The sequence below is a fragment of the Gambusia affinis genome, linkage group LG10, assembly GCF_019740435.1.
Source record: "Gambusia affinis linkage group LG10, SWU_Gaff_1.0, whole genome shotgun sequence".
Taxonomy (NCBI): Eukaryota; Metazoa; Chordata; class Actinopteri; order Cyprinodontiformes; family Poeciliidae; genus Gambusia; species Gambusia affinis.
Genome location: NC_057877.1, coordinates 978,950 through 993,991, shown reverse-complemented (window position 1 = coordinate 993,991; position 15,042 = coordinate 978,950). Strand labels below are relative to the sequence as shown.

Genomic DNA, 15,042 nt, shown 5'->3' with positions numbered 1-15,042 from the left:
TTTTGTGTGGACTCGCGTTGGCGTCCCAGCTGTGCAGGAAGTTCTATTGTCTTTTTTGCTGACAAATATTATCGGCTGCTAAACAAACTAAGTCGCCAAGCAGGTGAATAGGGAATCATTAACGCGTCAGTAGATCCAAACGCAAGTCAAAGTGTTGTGTGAATACTATAGCTCACAGCTTTTTTCAGGTTTCTTTGTAAAAAAATATTTTTAGTCATGTTTAATTTTCTTTCTACTTCTTTCTAGTATTCCAGTTTGTTAGTCTTTCGTATTAAATTCCAATAAAACATATTTATGTTTGTGGTTGTAACGTGATAAATTATAAAAAAGTTCAAGGGGTATGAATTCTTTTGCAAGCCACCGTTTGTTTCCTGATATATATATATTATGAGCACAGTCCACTCAAGTCAATGAATCATTATACACATCCAATAGTGAATGAGTGAGAATTTAATTTGACTTCAAATTAAAAGACAGAAGTCCTTTTGGGTCACAAAGATTAAAAGACAGTGATCCACACGCAACTTAAGTGCAGACTCTGACTCAGATTTTAATTTGAACCACATTACCAAGTCTGCTAAGCTTTGAACCTATAATGTAATTAAATATTTTTAGAATAAAGGGTTTGTGTCAACAGAGGCACAAACTAGTGCATACAATAAATTTCAGTAGGCTAGAATGACATAGTGATGTGTACAGAGATGTTAAAATGATCAGGCTGATCCAAAGTGCTTACTGCTGGAGTCCTGACCAACACCAGGAAATGGAGTCCCCTGTTTTTGGAGTTTTCCATGTCATCAATATTGTTTCAACTGCTAAGCGATTGAAAAAGTAGATTCAAACAGAGGCTGCCATTTATTTTATTAATATTGATTGTATCAGTAATGGTGGAAATAGTGTAATTGCTTTGTGCCTTTCTACCATTAGAACAATGCTGCTGATAAATAGAAATTGATTTCTAAAACACAAAATATGGTTTTATTGATTTGTGTCATCATACAAGTTTTGCAAATTTCAATGAAACATCTACTAAAGGACACATACAGAACACATTTTAGACAAGCTTCTGTGGAACTAAAAGAAACGTTTTGATGATTACACCTGGGTTTTTTTGTATTAAGAGCCAACTTGAATATGCAATCATTGTTACTATAGTGTTAATCTTTCTGTCAAGCACACCAGAAGAGAATAAGAAAGACGTTTATGCAGTTACATTAACACTAAAATAGAACAACTGTGATGTCTGTCACTCTTTCTAGTCAATGAGAAATCTGTACAAGAGGTGAAAGCATCCTGGACAGTAAAGCTCATCCTTCAGATCCAAGTGAAACAGAATTCCAAGGATCTCAGTCAGTAGATGTAGGTTCCTGGACTTCCCGATTGACTGACACAGGGAAGAAAAACAAAAATATCTATTTAAAATCTAGCTGTATTTCAGTTAAGAATGCACGCGTAGCAATACAAAGTCATCTATTACAGTTCTGTAACAATTAAATAACAGTCTATTACCTTCCTCTCTCGCTTTCATCCGGGCAACAAAGTTGTAGCTTTTATTCCTTCGATAATTCTCATATGGATCATCTAAAGACACTCCAACGCCTTTGTACTGGTCCCACTTATCCCTAACATCTCCCCCTTTGATAGGGTCCTGGATACCTTGTTCTTTGGCCCCAAGGCCACCAGAACCGCTCCAACCTGGGGCCAAAATACCACAGAACAAAATCTGTTAGAGCTTCCAAGAGAGAAAAGCTGCCCGCTGTAAGCTGTACTCAGAAAAATGGCAATTTTTTTTGTACAAACATAATTGTCTTTTGTAGTAAACAGAAATGAATAAGCATACCCATCTTTAATAATAACTGGTGGCCCTTATTCTCCTCTCCTAGTCTGGTGTCTGCAGACATTTTAGATGACGAGCTTCCCAGCCCTGTAGTGGACCTGCAGTGAGAAGCAGAGAATGGTATCTGCATCATTCTGTAGCACATACTGTGAAGAAAAGTGATGACAGCCAGGGAACTCACGAAGGAGAAGTGCTCCGAGATTTAGGACCACGACGGCGCTTAGTAGGAGAATTTGAATGGGATCTGGATCTGGAGCCAGAGCGGCTCCGAGAAGACCTGGATCGGCTCCTGGACCTGCACACAGTCATACACACATACATATGTGTAAGTACGTACATATATACAGTTAGGTAGTTACTTTGAAAAAGTAACTTTAATCAGATTACTGACTACTCCTTGAAGTAATCAGTAATTACTTAGATTACTGATTACTTCATTTGGAAAGTAACTAAGATACCTTATTAGTTACTTTCAACAGCTGTTGATAACCCTCCGCCACTTTATTAATAAAAATTACATTGAGCTTCGCCAATACTTATTTTATTCCAAGTTATTTTATTATGGTAATATCAACAATGTGCCCCCACTTATAAGGTTGAACTGAAGGGGAGATTTGTTAATGCTACAAAAGTAAGAAAAAAAACCTTTTTATGAGTTTTTGTGTGTTCCACTATTGTCTGTCCACCCGGTTCCAGGTTCTGTTATGGCCCTACGTTTGCTGTCAGCACAGCGCTCCACCTGCGGCTCCACCACTCAGATGGCCTGCTGCACATATTTTACATTTATTGCACTGTTCATATTAGTCTCAATTATTGTGGTTTTCTGGAGCATAACCCAAAGCTCGACGTCATTCACAGGAAATATAAATATATTTATTACCTCGACATCAACAAAGAAACAGCAGGACAGATCATCTGGTAAATGATGGACAAGGAGAGCCCGGCTAAAACTACCAGGTTGGGGATAGGGGATAGCGCAACCCACATTTGGAGGCCTTGAGTCCTCGATGCGTCCGTCGCGGGTTCGATTCCCGGACCCGGCAACATTTGCCGCATGACTTCCCCACTCATCTTCCCCCTTTCCTATCAGCCTACTGTCTTATAAGGGACACTAGATCCCACAAAAAGACCCCCTGGTGGGGGAAAAAAAAAAGAAATTTAAAACTACCAGATTGTCAGATAAAATCTGGGGCTTATTATGTATCTGCTGTTTTCCAAGCTCAAATGAGCAACTTCACTTTGAAAAACCAGCTCAAAAACCTTAACCCATGACTCATCAAACTTGAAAACAACTTTAGACAAAACTAGCCTGACCTGCTTATAATAATTGGACTTGGCAACACAAACTCAAAATAGTTTCTGTTTTTCCAGCAACAAAATAAGCGTCTCCCTTATTCCTCCATTGTTTACATTTCTGTCAGCTGCTGCTGTCGCATAGAAGGGCGGTCACTCCCCAAGATGCAAAGAGAAAATAAAATTATATTACTAAAGAAAATAGTAACACACAGTGATTTGAATAAGAAACTTTAATCTTATTATTGATTTCAAATAGCAATGTGTTAGATTTTTTTGCTACTGAAAAAAGTGGTCAGATTAGAGTACCGCGTTACTGACATCACTGCCTTTATACGTACCCATTCACACAGACTGACATTTCATTGCCATCTACACTGAATATCACAAACTTTATAGATTTTGAATTCAAACATATTGATAAAATTCTACAACCTTCAGTCATTTACAACCTTGGTAACTTTCTCATCAAGCCTTTTTCCTAAAGAGGTTTTACCTTAAAATATATGTTAGAGTTTATATTACAAAATGTCGATTTAAGTGATCACAGCTGCCCAGGATTGTTGATTATTCATAGACTTTGTCTGAATGAAGCAGAGTCCGAATCAGTCCAGAGTCCAATTTAATTACAATATTTTCCACTCTATAAGGCGCACCGCATTACAAGGCGCATAGAATACACGCTACAGAAGAGGCTGGGGTTACGTTATGCATGCATTAAATGGAGCTGCGCTAAAGGTAATGTCAACAAAACAGTCAGATATGTCAGTCAAACTTTATTAATAGATTACAAACCAGCGTTCTGACAACTCCGTTCACTCCCAAAATGAATAAAAAGCTGTTTTATTATTTTCCTGGAGGTAACGTCAGTGACGTGGTAACATGTAGTGCAACATTTATATCACATAGTGGAGGGGAACTTTTCCTCGATTCAATAAACACGTAAAAAACAGTTTACGGTAAATCAAACATTAGTGCAATCACAATATAGTAACACTCTAAATAGTGCAAAGCAATAACAATATATCAATAACTCCTGCTTACCGTAGTTGCGAGACCTGTTGTGGCTCAATATTGGTCCATATATAAGGCGCACCGGATTATAAGGCGCACTGTCAGCTTTTGAGAAAATTCAAGGTTTATAGGTGCAGCTTATGATGCGGAAAATATGGTAAACTCTAAAAACAAAAGATTACTAAGAAATTAATTTGAAACCACTGTAAGTACTATTTGTGGTGAGTTGTTTTTTTGTTTTTGTTTTTTTTAAATCATAAATGAAGCATTTGTGGACGAAATGTGATCAGGATCAAAAGCTAACGCTATTAACACCAACATATCCATGACCTCAATATTGATGGTGATCAGTTTCTATACGTGTTCTTGAGTGTATCATGTGTACGTGTTCATGTACCATGTAAATGATGCATTGTGGGGACCATTTTCCTGACATATATTATGTTGTGGGGACCCACTGCTCCTTAAGGTGACTAAAGCCTGGGCCCCACAAGGGGAAATGTTGTTTTTGGGTCGGGGGTTAGTTTTTGGACTATAGTGTGAATTGAGGTTTGGTTAGGCCTAGGTATATAATGGTTAGAATTAGGTTGTAGAAGTCAATGGAAAGTCCCCACAAAGGTAGCATGACAAACATCTATGTGTGTTTGCGGGCATGTGTGCGTGTGTGTGAGATGCGAGTGTTCATACCTTGATCGTGAGTAGGAGCGAGATCGGCTGCGAGAGTGAGATGAACCAGAACGTGACCTGGAGGACTTTGAGGAGTGAGAGCTTGAGCGAGAAGAAGATCTCCTCCTGCTGCGAGAGCGACTCCTGGAGCGACTTCCTCCATGACCACTGAAAGGGGAAAAAAATTAATTAATTAAAAAAATACAATAAAAATCACCAAGACAGCAGTTTGACAGTAGGAGCAAAAATACAATTTAAGACAAACAGGATGGTTAAGATTTGTTATTCTTATTTGATTTTAGAAAAAACAATTCTATTGTTGCATTAGTTCAACTTTAAGGTTTCATTGTGTAAGAGCTGAATAGGTAAAACACAAGTTCTAATCCAGAAGAGACCCACCTGTTCCTCTTTTCCTGTTCCTTTTTTCTTCTAGCTCTCATCTTGGCTCTGAAAAACTCATACAGGCCATTCTGCTCCCAACCTTCACTGGAAGAGAAACACACTAAACTTGCTGAAAGGTTTACTTCAAGGAAAGTTATGCTTATCTTTAGAACACTATTCATACATAGAGGGTAATTGAGAATGCTTAGTTATTTGTTATGTATTTCTTATATTGTGTGTAAACTGTGTGACAGTTGTTTTTAAGCAAATGCACTGACTGATGGCACTTTTTAAATTTCGTTTTTCTTGTGACAATGACAATAAAGATTTATCTTATCTATCTATCTTCATTGTATTTACTTAAAACAACCCGATTACATTTACCCTCCTGTTATGTTCGTTTCTAGGGTACAGCAAAAATGTTCATGGGTCAATTTGACCCAGGAAGTGTTTAGTCATGCTATAGTGTCAGAAACCAAAAAGTTCCTCCATAACATTTTTTTATCTGATTATTAACTCCTATTCTAACCATTTGAATCAATATTTGCACAATAATGTTTTTTATTTCTCAGAAATTAAGGATCAATGGTGACAACCTACTCATTTATTTTATTTGGAAATAAAAATAGAATTTACATTTTTAATGTCCACTGAAAAAAAACTAGACAGAAAAAAAACTTTAAAACGGGTCAATTTGACCCAGAACATAACAGGAGGGTTAAGACCCTTTCAGCTGATCAGGAGGAAGCTGAAAGGGGCTGAAAAGGTTTCAGCGGTAAGAGAAAAAGTTGACGTCGCTGAGTCCAAGAAGTCAGTAAAGCTAGGGAGAAGCTATACTGTCACTGTAAAGTCCACTTGTGTCTCTGAGTTGGCCGATTGGTTCATGTTTTGAAAGAGGCAGATGTATGCGTCAGGAAAGAAAACTGAGAACTATGGGACCAAGATGATAATTTGGTCAAGTACTATCTGTTGCACCAGGGAATGGCTGTAGGGGGCGACAGCATTGAATGAAGTATTGTGAATGGAAACCAACAGAGGTCTGTTTGTAACTCAATAAGGACAGATGTTAAGAAGCACCAACTTTTATTTTTCTGCTGAAGGACTGTGGGTAAGGTACCTTGCATTACTTCCTGTTTTTGCTGTTGCACATGGTGGATCTTTTTTGGTCTTTTAAAATGATCTAAAGTCTCTTTCCTGTGACATTTCTGAGTTATTTTAACAGATAAGTACAGTAAAGCACCTACTATGTGTACTTTATGTTTGGAGAGCCTTTATGGTTTATTTGAAGTCCTCTCAAAATCAAAGCTAAGATATGTATACCTGTTTCGAGGTCGATCATGTGAAGGAGGGCTGTAGAAAGCCTCCACAGCAGCTAGTAGCCGATCACTGGGCGGCATAGGAGGGGGTAACCTAATGTCCTTAGGGTCCAATGGTTTATAGTCACAGTCTTCAAGCTGTGTAAAGAAAGCACAAGGATTGTGAGTTATACAAAATTGATGACAGAACAGACTGCATTCTCCACAAAAGATCTACAGAAAATCTTACTACTGGTGTCCCAATACATATATCAATATTGGCTCGATACCAGCATCAAGGACTCATACTCGCACTCATAAAAGCAAGCCAATACTCCAAATCAATACCATTGTTCTGCTGGATTTTCCTCCTGTGCTGCAACTTCAACTCAAAGGCTAAACCACAGTTCATTCCTGATGGTGGTAACACACCACTAAATTATTTACTAATTCTCCAAAAAAAGAAAACATTTCATTCCCTCCTACTAAATGGGAGAAAATGAGAGGTCGCACTATACTTTTCTGTCCATTATTTTGACAATGATATCAAAAAATCCTGTCAAGCTATTTCCACCCATCAATTTTTAAAACAATAACATTCGCATTTCATTTTCATTCTGTTTAACTAATATTAAAGAAGTTGATGTTAAAGATGTCCACACATCTTCCCCCAGGTTGGTGACGTGACAGATTAAAGATGAGTCAGCAGTTAAAAATCAACAAAACGTTAATTAAATGCAAAAGATATCTTTTGAAGATCAGCCAAAAAAATGCATACAAACTGATTAATTCAGATCTGGTATATATTCTGCAGTTACTGTACATAGATTTAAGCCACATTTTAAGCTAGAAAACAAATTGCTTCTGGAATATTACCACACCGCTTGCTTGCATAACTAATGCTACTTTCGACGGTTTTGGTTTTATGAATCATATTTTCTAATAAGGAGTTGTTATTTCCAAGATTCTGCAGTTTCAGGTGCAAAACCTGGAGCTGCAGAATCTCTGGTTTGGTCAGCCTGACCAGGGCAGGAATGTACGCAGAGCATTCACATAAGCAGCAGAACTGTGCCATAATATTATTATAGCAGATCATAATAATGTAAGCTTCAGTATCTGCTGATTAGCATATTGTAATAAAAGACAAAATATGAATAGTTGTGTTATCAAACTGAACACAGTTAGCATTTTTTCTGTGATGAAGTTTTTGAAATCAAATTCAAATTAAAAAATACTTTATTGACCCAAAAAGGAAATTCAATGCTGTGGTAAATCATGTTAAATCAAATCTCTGATACACCGACAACTGCAGAGTCATCTGAGTATTTCTGGAGATGACAGAAGTCTGAAACGTACGAAGTGAAAAGGAATGATAAAAGCATAGTGCAGTGTGGTGCTCCTCTGCTACTGATAATCTGGTTAGACACACAGTCCTTCAGTCTCTCTAACTGTGGTCTGTTAGTCAGGTAGTCATAGATCCAGGTGATTGTGGAGGCCTTCACTTGAGTCTTTGAAGTATTAAGCAGCTTAATACTGTTAAGTCAGTAATTGTTAAAGTGCAAAGTTAAATACACTGGAGAAATCAAAGAACATGATCCTCACAGTGCTGCGTGCTTCGTCCAGATGACAGTGGGTTTATGAAGCAGGTGTACTGATGGAGTCTTCTACTCCAACACCATGGCGATAAGCAAACTGCAAGTGGTAACATGCTATAACATTATTATAGCAGATCAGGGGTCTCAAACTCCAGTCCTCGAGGGCTGCTGTCCTGCAGTTTTTAGATGTGCCACAGGTACAAAAGACTAGACTGAAATGTCTTAATTACCTCCTCCTTGTGTAGACCAGTTCTCCAGAGCCTTGCTAATGACCTAATTATTCTATTCAGCTGTGGTGCAGCAGGGGCACATCTAAAAGTTGCAGGAGAGTGGCCCTCAAGGACTGTAGCAGATCATGAAATCATGATCTGCTATAATATAAGACACTCTGAATGTTCCCTGGACCTGCAAACACTCCATTCAGTGCATTGCTGCCCTCCCATCCAAAGAATTGGAATATTATTACGAATCTGATATTTAATAATTTTTCTGTACAATCCTGTGGCTACAGCCTTATATAACTTGATTATCAAAACAGCTCTTTTACTGGTCTGAGTCTCAAAACAATTACCAAGTTTGGTAATCAAGACTACTCAGTCTGAAAGAGAAAAGATGTCAGATGTCAGTGATTCAATAGGATGAGTGTTTTTAGACTTAACACAGTAAAATCTTTTTTTAAAGTTTTACTTTGCAATCGGGAACTAGTCAGCTTGTTCAGCTTATCGCTTTTAACAAGGTGTTCAGTTTTTTAACGTTTATTGTGCAAACTTTGCAGCTATATATATATATACACAGGTCCTTCTCAAAATATTAGCATATTGTGATGAAGTTAATTATTTTCCATAATGCAATGACAAAAATTGAACATTCCAATATTTTAGATTCATTGCACACTAAATATTTCAGGTCTTTTATTATCGTAATACGGATCATTTTGGCCTACAGTTCATAAAAACCCAAAATTCCTATCTCACAAAATTAGCATATCATGAAAAGGGTCTCTAAACGAGCTATGAACCTAATCATCTGAATCAATGAATTAACTCTAAACACCTGCAATAGATTCCTGAGGCCTTTAAAACTCCCAGGTTGGTTCATCACTCAAAACCCCAACCATGGGTAAGACTGCCGACCTGACTGCTGTCCAGAAGGCCATCATTGACACCCTCAAGCAAGAGGGTATGACACAGAAAGATATTTCTGAACGAATAGGCTGTTCCCAGAGTGCTGTATCAAGGCACCTCAGTGGGAAGTCTGTGGGAAGAAAAAAGTGTGGCAGAAAACGCTGCACAACTAGAAGAGAGATTTTGGAGCACTTCATGCTTCCATCTGCTGAAAAGCTTTATGGAGATGAAAATTTCATTTTTCAGTATGACCTGGCACCAGCTTACAGTACCAAAACCACTGGTAAATGGTTTACTGACCATGGTATCACTGTGCTCAATTGGCCTGCCAACTCTCCTGACCTGAACCCCATAGAGAATCAGTGGGATATTGTGAAGAGAAAGTTGAGAGACGCAAGACTAAAACCAGGAAGATAGAGCACATAACACCAGTTTTAAAGTCTCTCCACTATATATATATATCCCTGTAGCTCAAAGAATAGAGTTTAAAATACTGTTAGTTTATAAATCACTAAATGGTTTAGCACCACAATACATTAAAGATCTGCTGTTGTTGTATCAACCTTCTAGACCTCTCAGGTCTTCTGGTTCTGGTTCTGGTTCTGCTCTGCATCCCCAGAACCAGAACCAAACAAGGAGAAGCAGCATTTAGCATCTATGCACCACAAATCTGGAACAAACTTCCAGAAAACTGTAAAACAGCTGAAACACTGACTTCCTTTAAATCTCAACTAAAAACCCACTTGTTTAGAGTTGTATTTGAAACGTGATCAATTACAAATTTATTGACGGAATGTGACTTGATGTTGTGTTTTTATTGTTGATTCTATGTAACATTGTGTTTTTGTGTTTGATTTGATGTAAAGCACTTTGAAATGCCTTGCTGCTGAAATGTGCTATGCAAATAAAGTTTGATTGATTGATTGAAGACCCAACACAATGGATGAGCTAAAGGCCGTTATCGAAGCATCCTGGGCCTCCATAACACCTCAGCAGTGCCACAGGCTGATTGCCTCCATGCCACGCCGCACTGAAGCAGTCATTTCAGCAAAAGGATTCCTGACCAAGTATTGAGTGCATAACTGTACCTAATTATTTGAAGGTTGACTTTTTTTGTATTAAAAACACTTTTCTTTTATTGGTCGGATGAAATATGCAAATTTTGTGAGATAGGAATTTGGGGTTTTCATGAGCTGTATGCCAAAATCATCCGTATTAAGACAGTAAAAGACCTGAAATATTTCAGTTAGTGTGCAATGAATCTAAAATATATGAATGTTCAATTTTTATCATTACATTATGGAAAATAATGAACTTTTATCACAATATGCTAATATTCTGAGAAGGACCTGTATAAGCAGTCATGAGATGAAAAGTACATTAACAGTAAAAATGTAAGCTTCATCTATTTCATGGTCTTTTCTCTGAGGTACAGCTATCTGCTTATGACGGAACAAGGGCAGTCTAACAGATTTTTGGTTTGTGTTTTAAATACGAGTAAAGTTCTATGAGGATATAGTCGTAATTTTATGATGACTGTTCACCACACTGCACTAAAATGAAGAATAATGAGGGTCATGGAAAGTTCTACTTGCTATAAGAAAATACTTATTCTCTTAACACATCAGAATCAAATTATCACCTGAAGGACTTTGAAATGACTGTTTAAAGAACTTCTTATTTAACAGAAAGAACTAGACTTGCAGAGCTAATTTGAAGCATTTTTTTCCTTCTTAAAATGACTTTTTCCTCATAATTTAACTTTCTTCTGGCAATATTAAAACTATTCTGCTAATATGACTTCGTTTTCATAATATTATAACTTTATTCATGTATTTGAAAAGAAAATCTCTTAGCCTGGTCATAAAACGCAATCATACTTGCTTTACTGACTTCTGCCGCCTTTTTCTTTTCACTATCAAACTTCTCCATCTCTGTATGACGGTAGATATATTTCTAAACATTTGTGCTTCTATCCTCAGTTCTGCTCTGCTCACAACAGTGCTTTGTAGGCTATTTCTACTGGCTTGAGCAGGCAGTTTGTTGATTAGTTTGAACACGGTGGCTACCCAATTTGTTTACTTGGTATCAATATTGGCGACTTAAACCAAAGTACTTGTACTCTGTCCAAAAAAATATGACATCGAAACACCCCTACTTATTACCACTGTCCCAAATTCAGAATGAACTAACATACCTTGACCAATGGAGCCATTAGACCTGCTGGCAGGTCAAAATAGGGTACGTTTGGAACTAGACTTGGGTCATCTTGAACGGGATGCTGTCGATGGCGCATGTGAGGAGAGTGGCCATTGAAGCCATGTTGAGGTGGGCCAAAGTCTGGGTGTTGGCCCGTACCCCACGGAGGATGATCGGCTCCTATAGCTGGTGGAGGCATTCGTTGGTTGGGGTGGTGGTGAAGTGGAGGACCTGGCATATCTGCTGAACAAAGTTTAATTTGAAATTAGTCAACATAATTACAAAGATATAGAACAGGAGAGGTAGAATAACTGTTACTCACCTCCAGGATATTCTCCTCCCTGAGGATAGTCAAAGCGATGTGAGGTGTAAGGCGGTCTGTCATAGTGATGTCTGGGAGTAAAGTCTTCCTGCACAAAGCGAGGCGGGAATCTTCCAAAATTGTGAGGGGGTGGTGGGAGCTGGTTAAATGGGGGGGGCTGCTGGTGTGGAGCAAAAGGTCCTCTGAAATGGGGAGGTCTCTAAGAATTACAACATAAAAAACAAAAACAAAAAAAAACCCAGCAGAGGTATAACACCATGGCTGACAGAATTCTGCTATTGAAGTCTTTGATAACAAATTGTGCCATTGTGAAAATATAACCTGTGACATGAACCTCAAAAGTGCCAAAAACCAAAACTTAAAAGGTCAAAGGGTGTTAGTGAAAAGTGAAAACTTTTTTTCTGTAACTCTGCTAGAATGCCTTGATAGTCTGCCTAAAAAGTTTCTCCATTCAGGCAGACTCCAGGAGCCTCATGTATAAAAGAGTGTGTAGTTTTCACACTAAAACTTGGCGCACAGACAAATTTAGAAAAGTGCAGCGCGCCAAAAAATTCAGATGTATAAAGCTGTACGTACACACATACCTGCTCACTGTTCCTTTATAAATCTTAATTTGTGGGAAATAGAGCGCAGCTGCAGGTCTGCCCTGTCGCCACCCATAAATACATATGTAAATTAGTATAAATATCGTGAGGCTGCCACCATTTGAAGAAATAACCATGGCAACGGTCCTTGTTTGCAGCAGTATAAGTATTTATTATAATAATAATTATATATTTTATTTAAAAGATATTCTCAGGGAATATAAGGTCACCTTATTAAAAATAAAAATAATAAATTTTTAAGAAAAATTTTCCCAGTAGAAAAAAAGAAAATAAAGAGACCCAAGTGTAAATGCTTGTTTGAACAGCAGAGCATTCAGCCGGGATAGAAAGACAGATAGCATGCCATAGAGTCCATTGCGGTAACTGGGGAATGTGGAAGTTTATTAAATGGAGGTATCATGTACACAAGTTGCACATTTAAAGAATGGAGATGCCTTCTGTCCATAAAGGCGCATTCATAAAGCTGGCAGCTCGACTGAAGGATTACTGTCTCGACCTGTCAACAGCTCCAGCTGGACCGGTAACTCACGGCTCCTTCTTCTGCGCAGAGGTCCAGTCTGGGCAATCTAAATGCTAATAAATCATAATCAACATTTTCCAGCAGATCAATATGGTCTAAATCAGGGGTTTTCAAAGTATGAAAGGGTGAGCCCCCCTCCAAGGAGCCCAATGCCTGCGCCACCCCCGCGGAGGGTGGAGTTTAAAACTCCGCCTTCAGCCCCGCTCTGGCCAAAACCAGTGATGGCATAGTTACTTTGAAAAAGTAACTTTAATCGGACTACTGATTACTCCTTGAAAAAGTAACTTAGTTATATTACTGACTACTTGACTTGGAAAGTAACTAAGTTACACTAAAAGTAACTTTTTAGTTACTTTCAGCAGCTGCTAACAACAACACTCTGCCTCCTGTGAAAATCACATTGATCTTTGCCAATATTTAATTGTAAGTTATTTTATAATGGTAACATCAACAATGTGTCTCCACTTATAAGGTTGAACTGAAGAGGAGATTGTACAAAAACAGTACAAAATAAAAAACGTGAGTAATTTGTGTGGTCCACTGTTGTCTGGAAAACTCTAAGAAGGATTTTAAAGCCCCCCTGCCCCCAGCCTCCAGGATCTGCGTTACGCCCCTGAGTTTGATGTCGCAGCGCACAGAGCTCCTCCTGCAGCTCCACAGCTCAGATGGCTGCGACACTTACCGTAATATTAATAATTATAATGATGTTAAGTTGCCATTATAACTATTGCCAACTACGGACACGTTTATTCGTGGCTGTTTTCACGTTTATTGCGCTGTTCATATTGGTTTCGATATTTTAGTTTTCTGGGCGCACGAAGCTTCGATGTCATTGAGAGGTAATAAATTAAGTTGACATTAACAAAGACACAGCGGGGCCGGATCATCCGGGAAATGATGAACAGGGAGAGACTGACTAAAACTAGCTTAATGACTGACAAATTCTGGGATTTATTATGAGTCTCTGCTTATTTCCAAGCCCAAATGAGCAACTTCACGTTCAAAAACAGCCCAAAAAGGCGCAACCTGCCGCTCATTAAACTTGCAAGCGACTTTTAAAAAATGAAGCCCAAAGCCGCTTATAATAATCGGACTTGTCGACAGAAACTGAAAATAGTTCCAGTTTTTCCACCAACAAAATGCGCATCTCCCTCCATTGTTTACATTTCTGTTGCATAGAGACGTCGGTCACTTTCGACAAGGCAGCGGAGGAAATACGATTAAATAACAAAAGAAGACAGTAACGCAAAATGATTTTGATAAGTAACTGTAGTCTGACTACTGGATTTGAAATAGCAACGCGTTAGATTACTCGTTATGGAAAAAGTGGTCCGGCGTCAACGTTACTGACATCACTGGCCAAAATATCCTCTAAGGTGGAAACATTTCCACTGATCCCGCTCCACGCACCCACAGTACCAACTTTTCCTAAATCCACAGAGTTGATCGGTAATGCGTAAAAGACGCGTTTCTCTCACATCAGTAGACAGCAAGCAGATAGCTTTTTCCGGTTTACTTTTCCCTCGCTCTGGCGCCCCCAGGGGAGGCGCCTCTACTGAAAACCGCCGGTCTAAATAAATAAATGAAGTCAGGTTTCAGTGTAGTTAGGTGAATTTTGGCGCTTTGTAGTTCTTTATTGTACACAAAAAAGGTTTGCGTGGCTGCTGCACATTTTCACGTTAAGTAAAAGGTTTGCCTACAATTACGCACGTTCATTTTTGAACATACTGTCTTGTGCATAAAACACGGCGCCGCACATTTGTGCGTACGCACGCTTTATACATGAGGCCCCAGAACTCGCTGACTAAATAGCATACATTCAACAAGGTTTACACTGTGACTTAAAGGAAATGGAACCAAATTAAAGCCAATACATACCTGCATTCGTGGTGGAAATGGGGCGTCTCGTTGGCCCCATGGAGGCTGATCAGTCTGGTTTCCCCAGGGGGGCTGTTGATCAAATGAATTCCAAGACGGGGGACCTAGCTCAGAACCTCCTGGCCCACTCCAAGGGCCTCCATCTCTCGGAGGACCTCCACTCCAGTTTCCTGGGTCTCTCTGCTCATTCCACATTCCCTCATGACTGTTCCACGGAGGACAGGGAGGGGGGGGCTGGTTCATGTCAAAAGGAGGCTGGGGAAACAGGCAGGTTTCTGATGTGTCGCATTTCTTCTATGCTAATGCTTATTTA

At 38.8% G+C, this 15,042-nt stretch overlaps 1 protein-coding gene across 4 annotated transcripts in view; it reads right to left on the bottom strand.

Annotated features, from left to right (window-relative positions):
- Positions 1–951: 951 nt before the first annotated feature.
- The window catches only part of LOC122838347 (calcium homeostasis endoplasmic reticulum protein), a 47,366-nt gene continuing 33,275 nt past the window's right edge, over positions 952–15,042 (bottom strand). For 2 of the 4 annotated variants that reach the window (XM_044128923.1, XM_044128925.1), the window contains exons 10-19: positions 14,730–14,984; positions 11,727–11,925; positions 11,403–11,647; positions 6,512–6,645; positions 5,210–5,296; positions 4,832–4,978; positions 2,019–2,132; positions 1,841–1,935; positions 1,510–1,695; positions 952–1,384 (exon numbers count right to left, since the gene is read on the bottom strand). In XM_044128923.1, the coding sequence (XP_043984858.1) occupies positions 1,347–1,384; positions 1,510–1,695; positions 1,841–1,935; positions 2,019–2,132; positions 4,832–4,978; positions 5,210–5,296; positions 6,512–6,645; positions 11,403–11,647; positions 11,727–11,925; positions 14,730–14,984 (1,500 nt within the window). In that variant the 3' untranslated portion in view covers positions 952–1,346. The remainder of the gene's footprint in view (positions 1,385–1,509; positions 1,696–1,840; positions 1,936–2,018; positions 2,133–4,831; positions 4,979–5,209; positions 5,297–6,511; positions 6,646–11,402; positions 11,648–11,726; positions 11,926–14,729; positions 14,985–15,042) is intronic. The other 2 variants (XM_044128924.1, XM_044128926.1) reach the window with 1 other exon arrangement.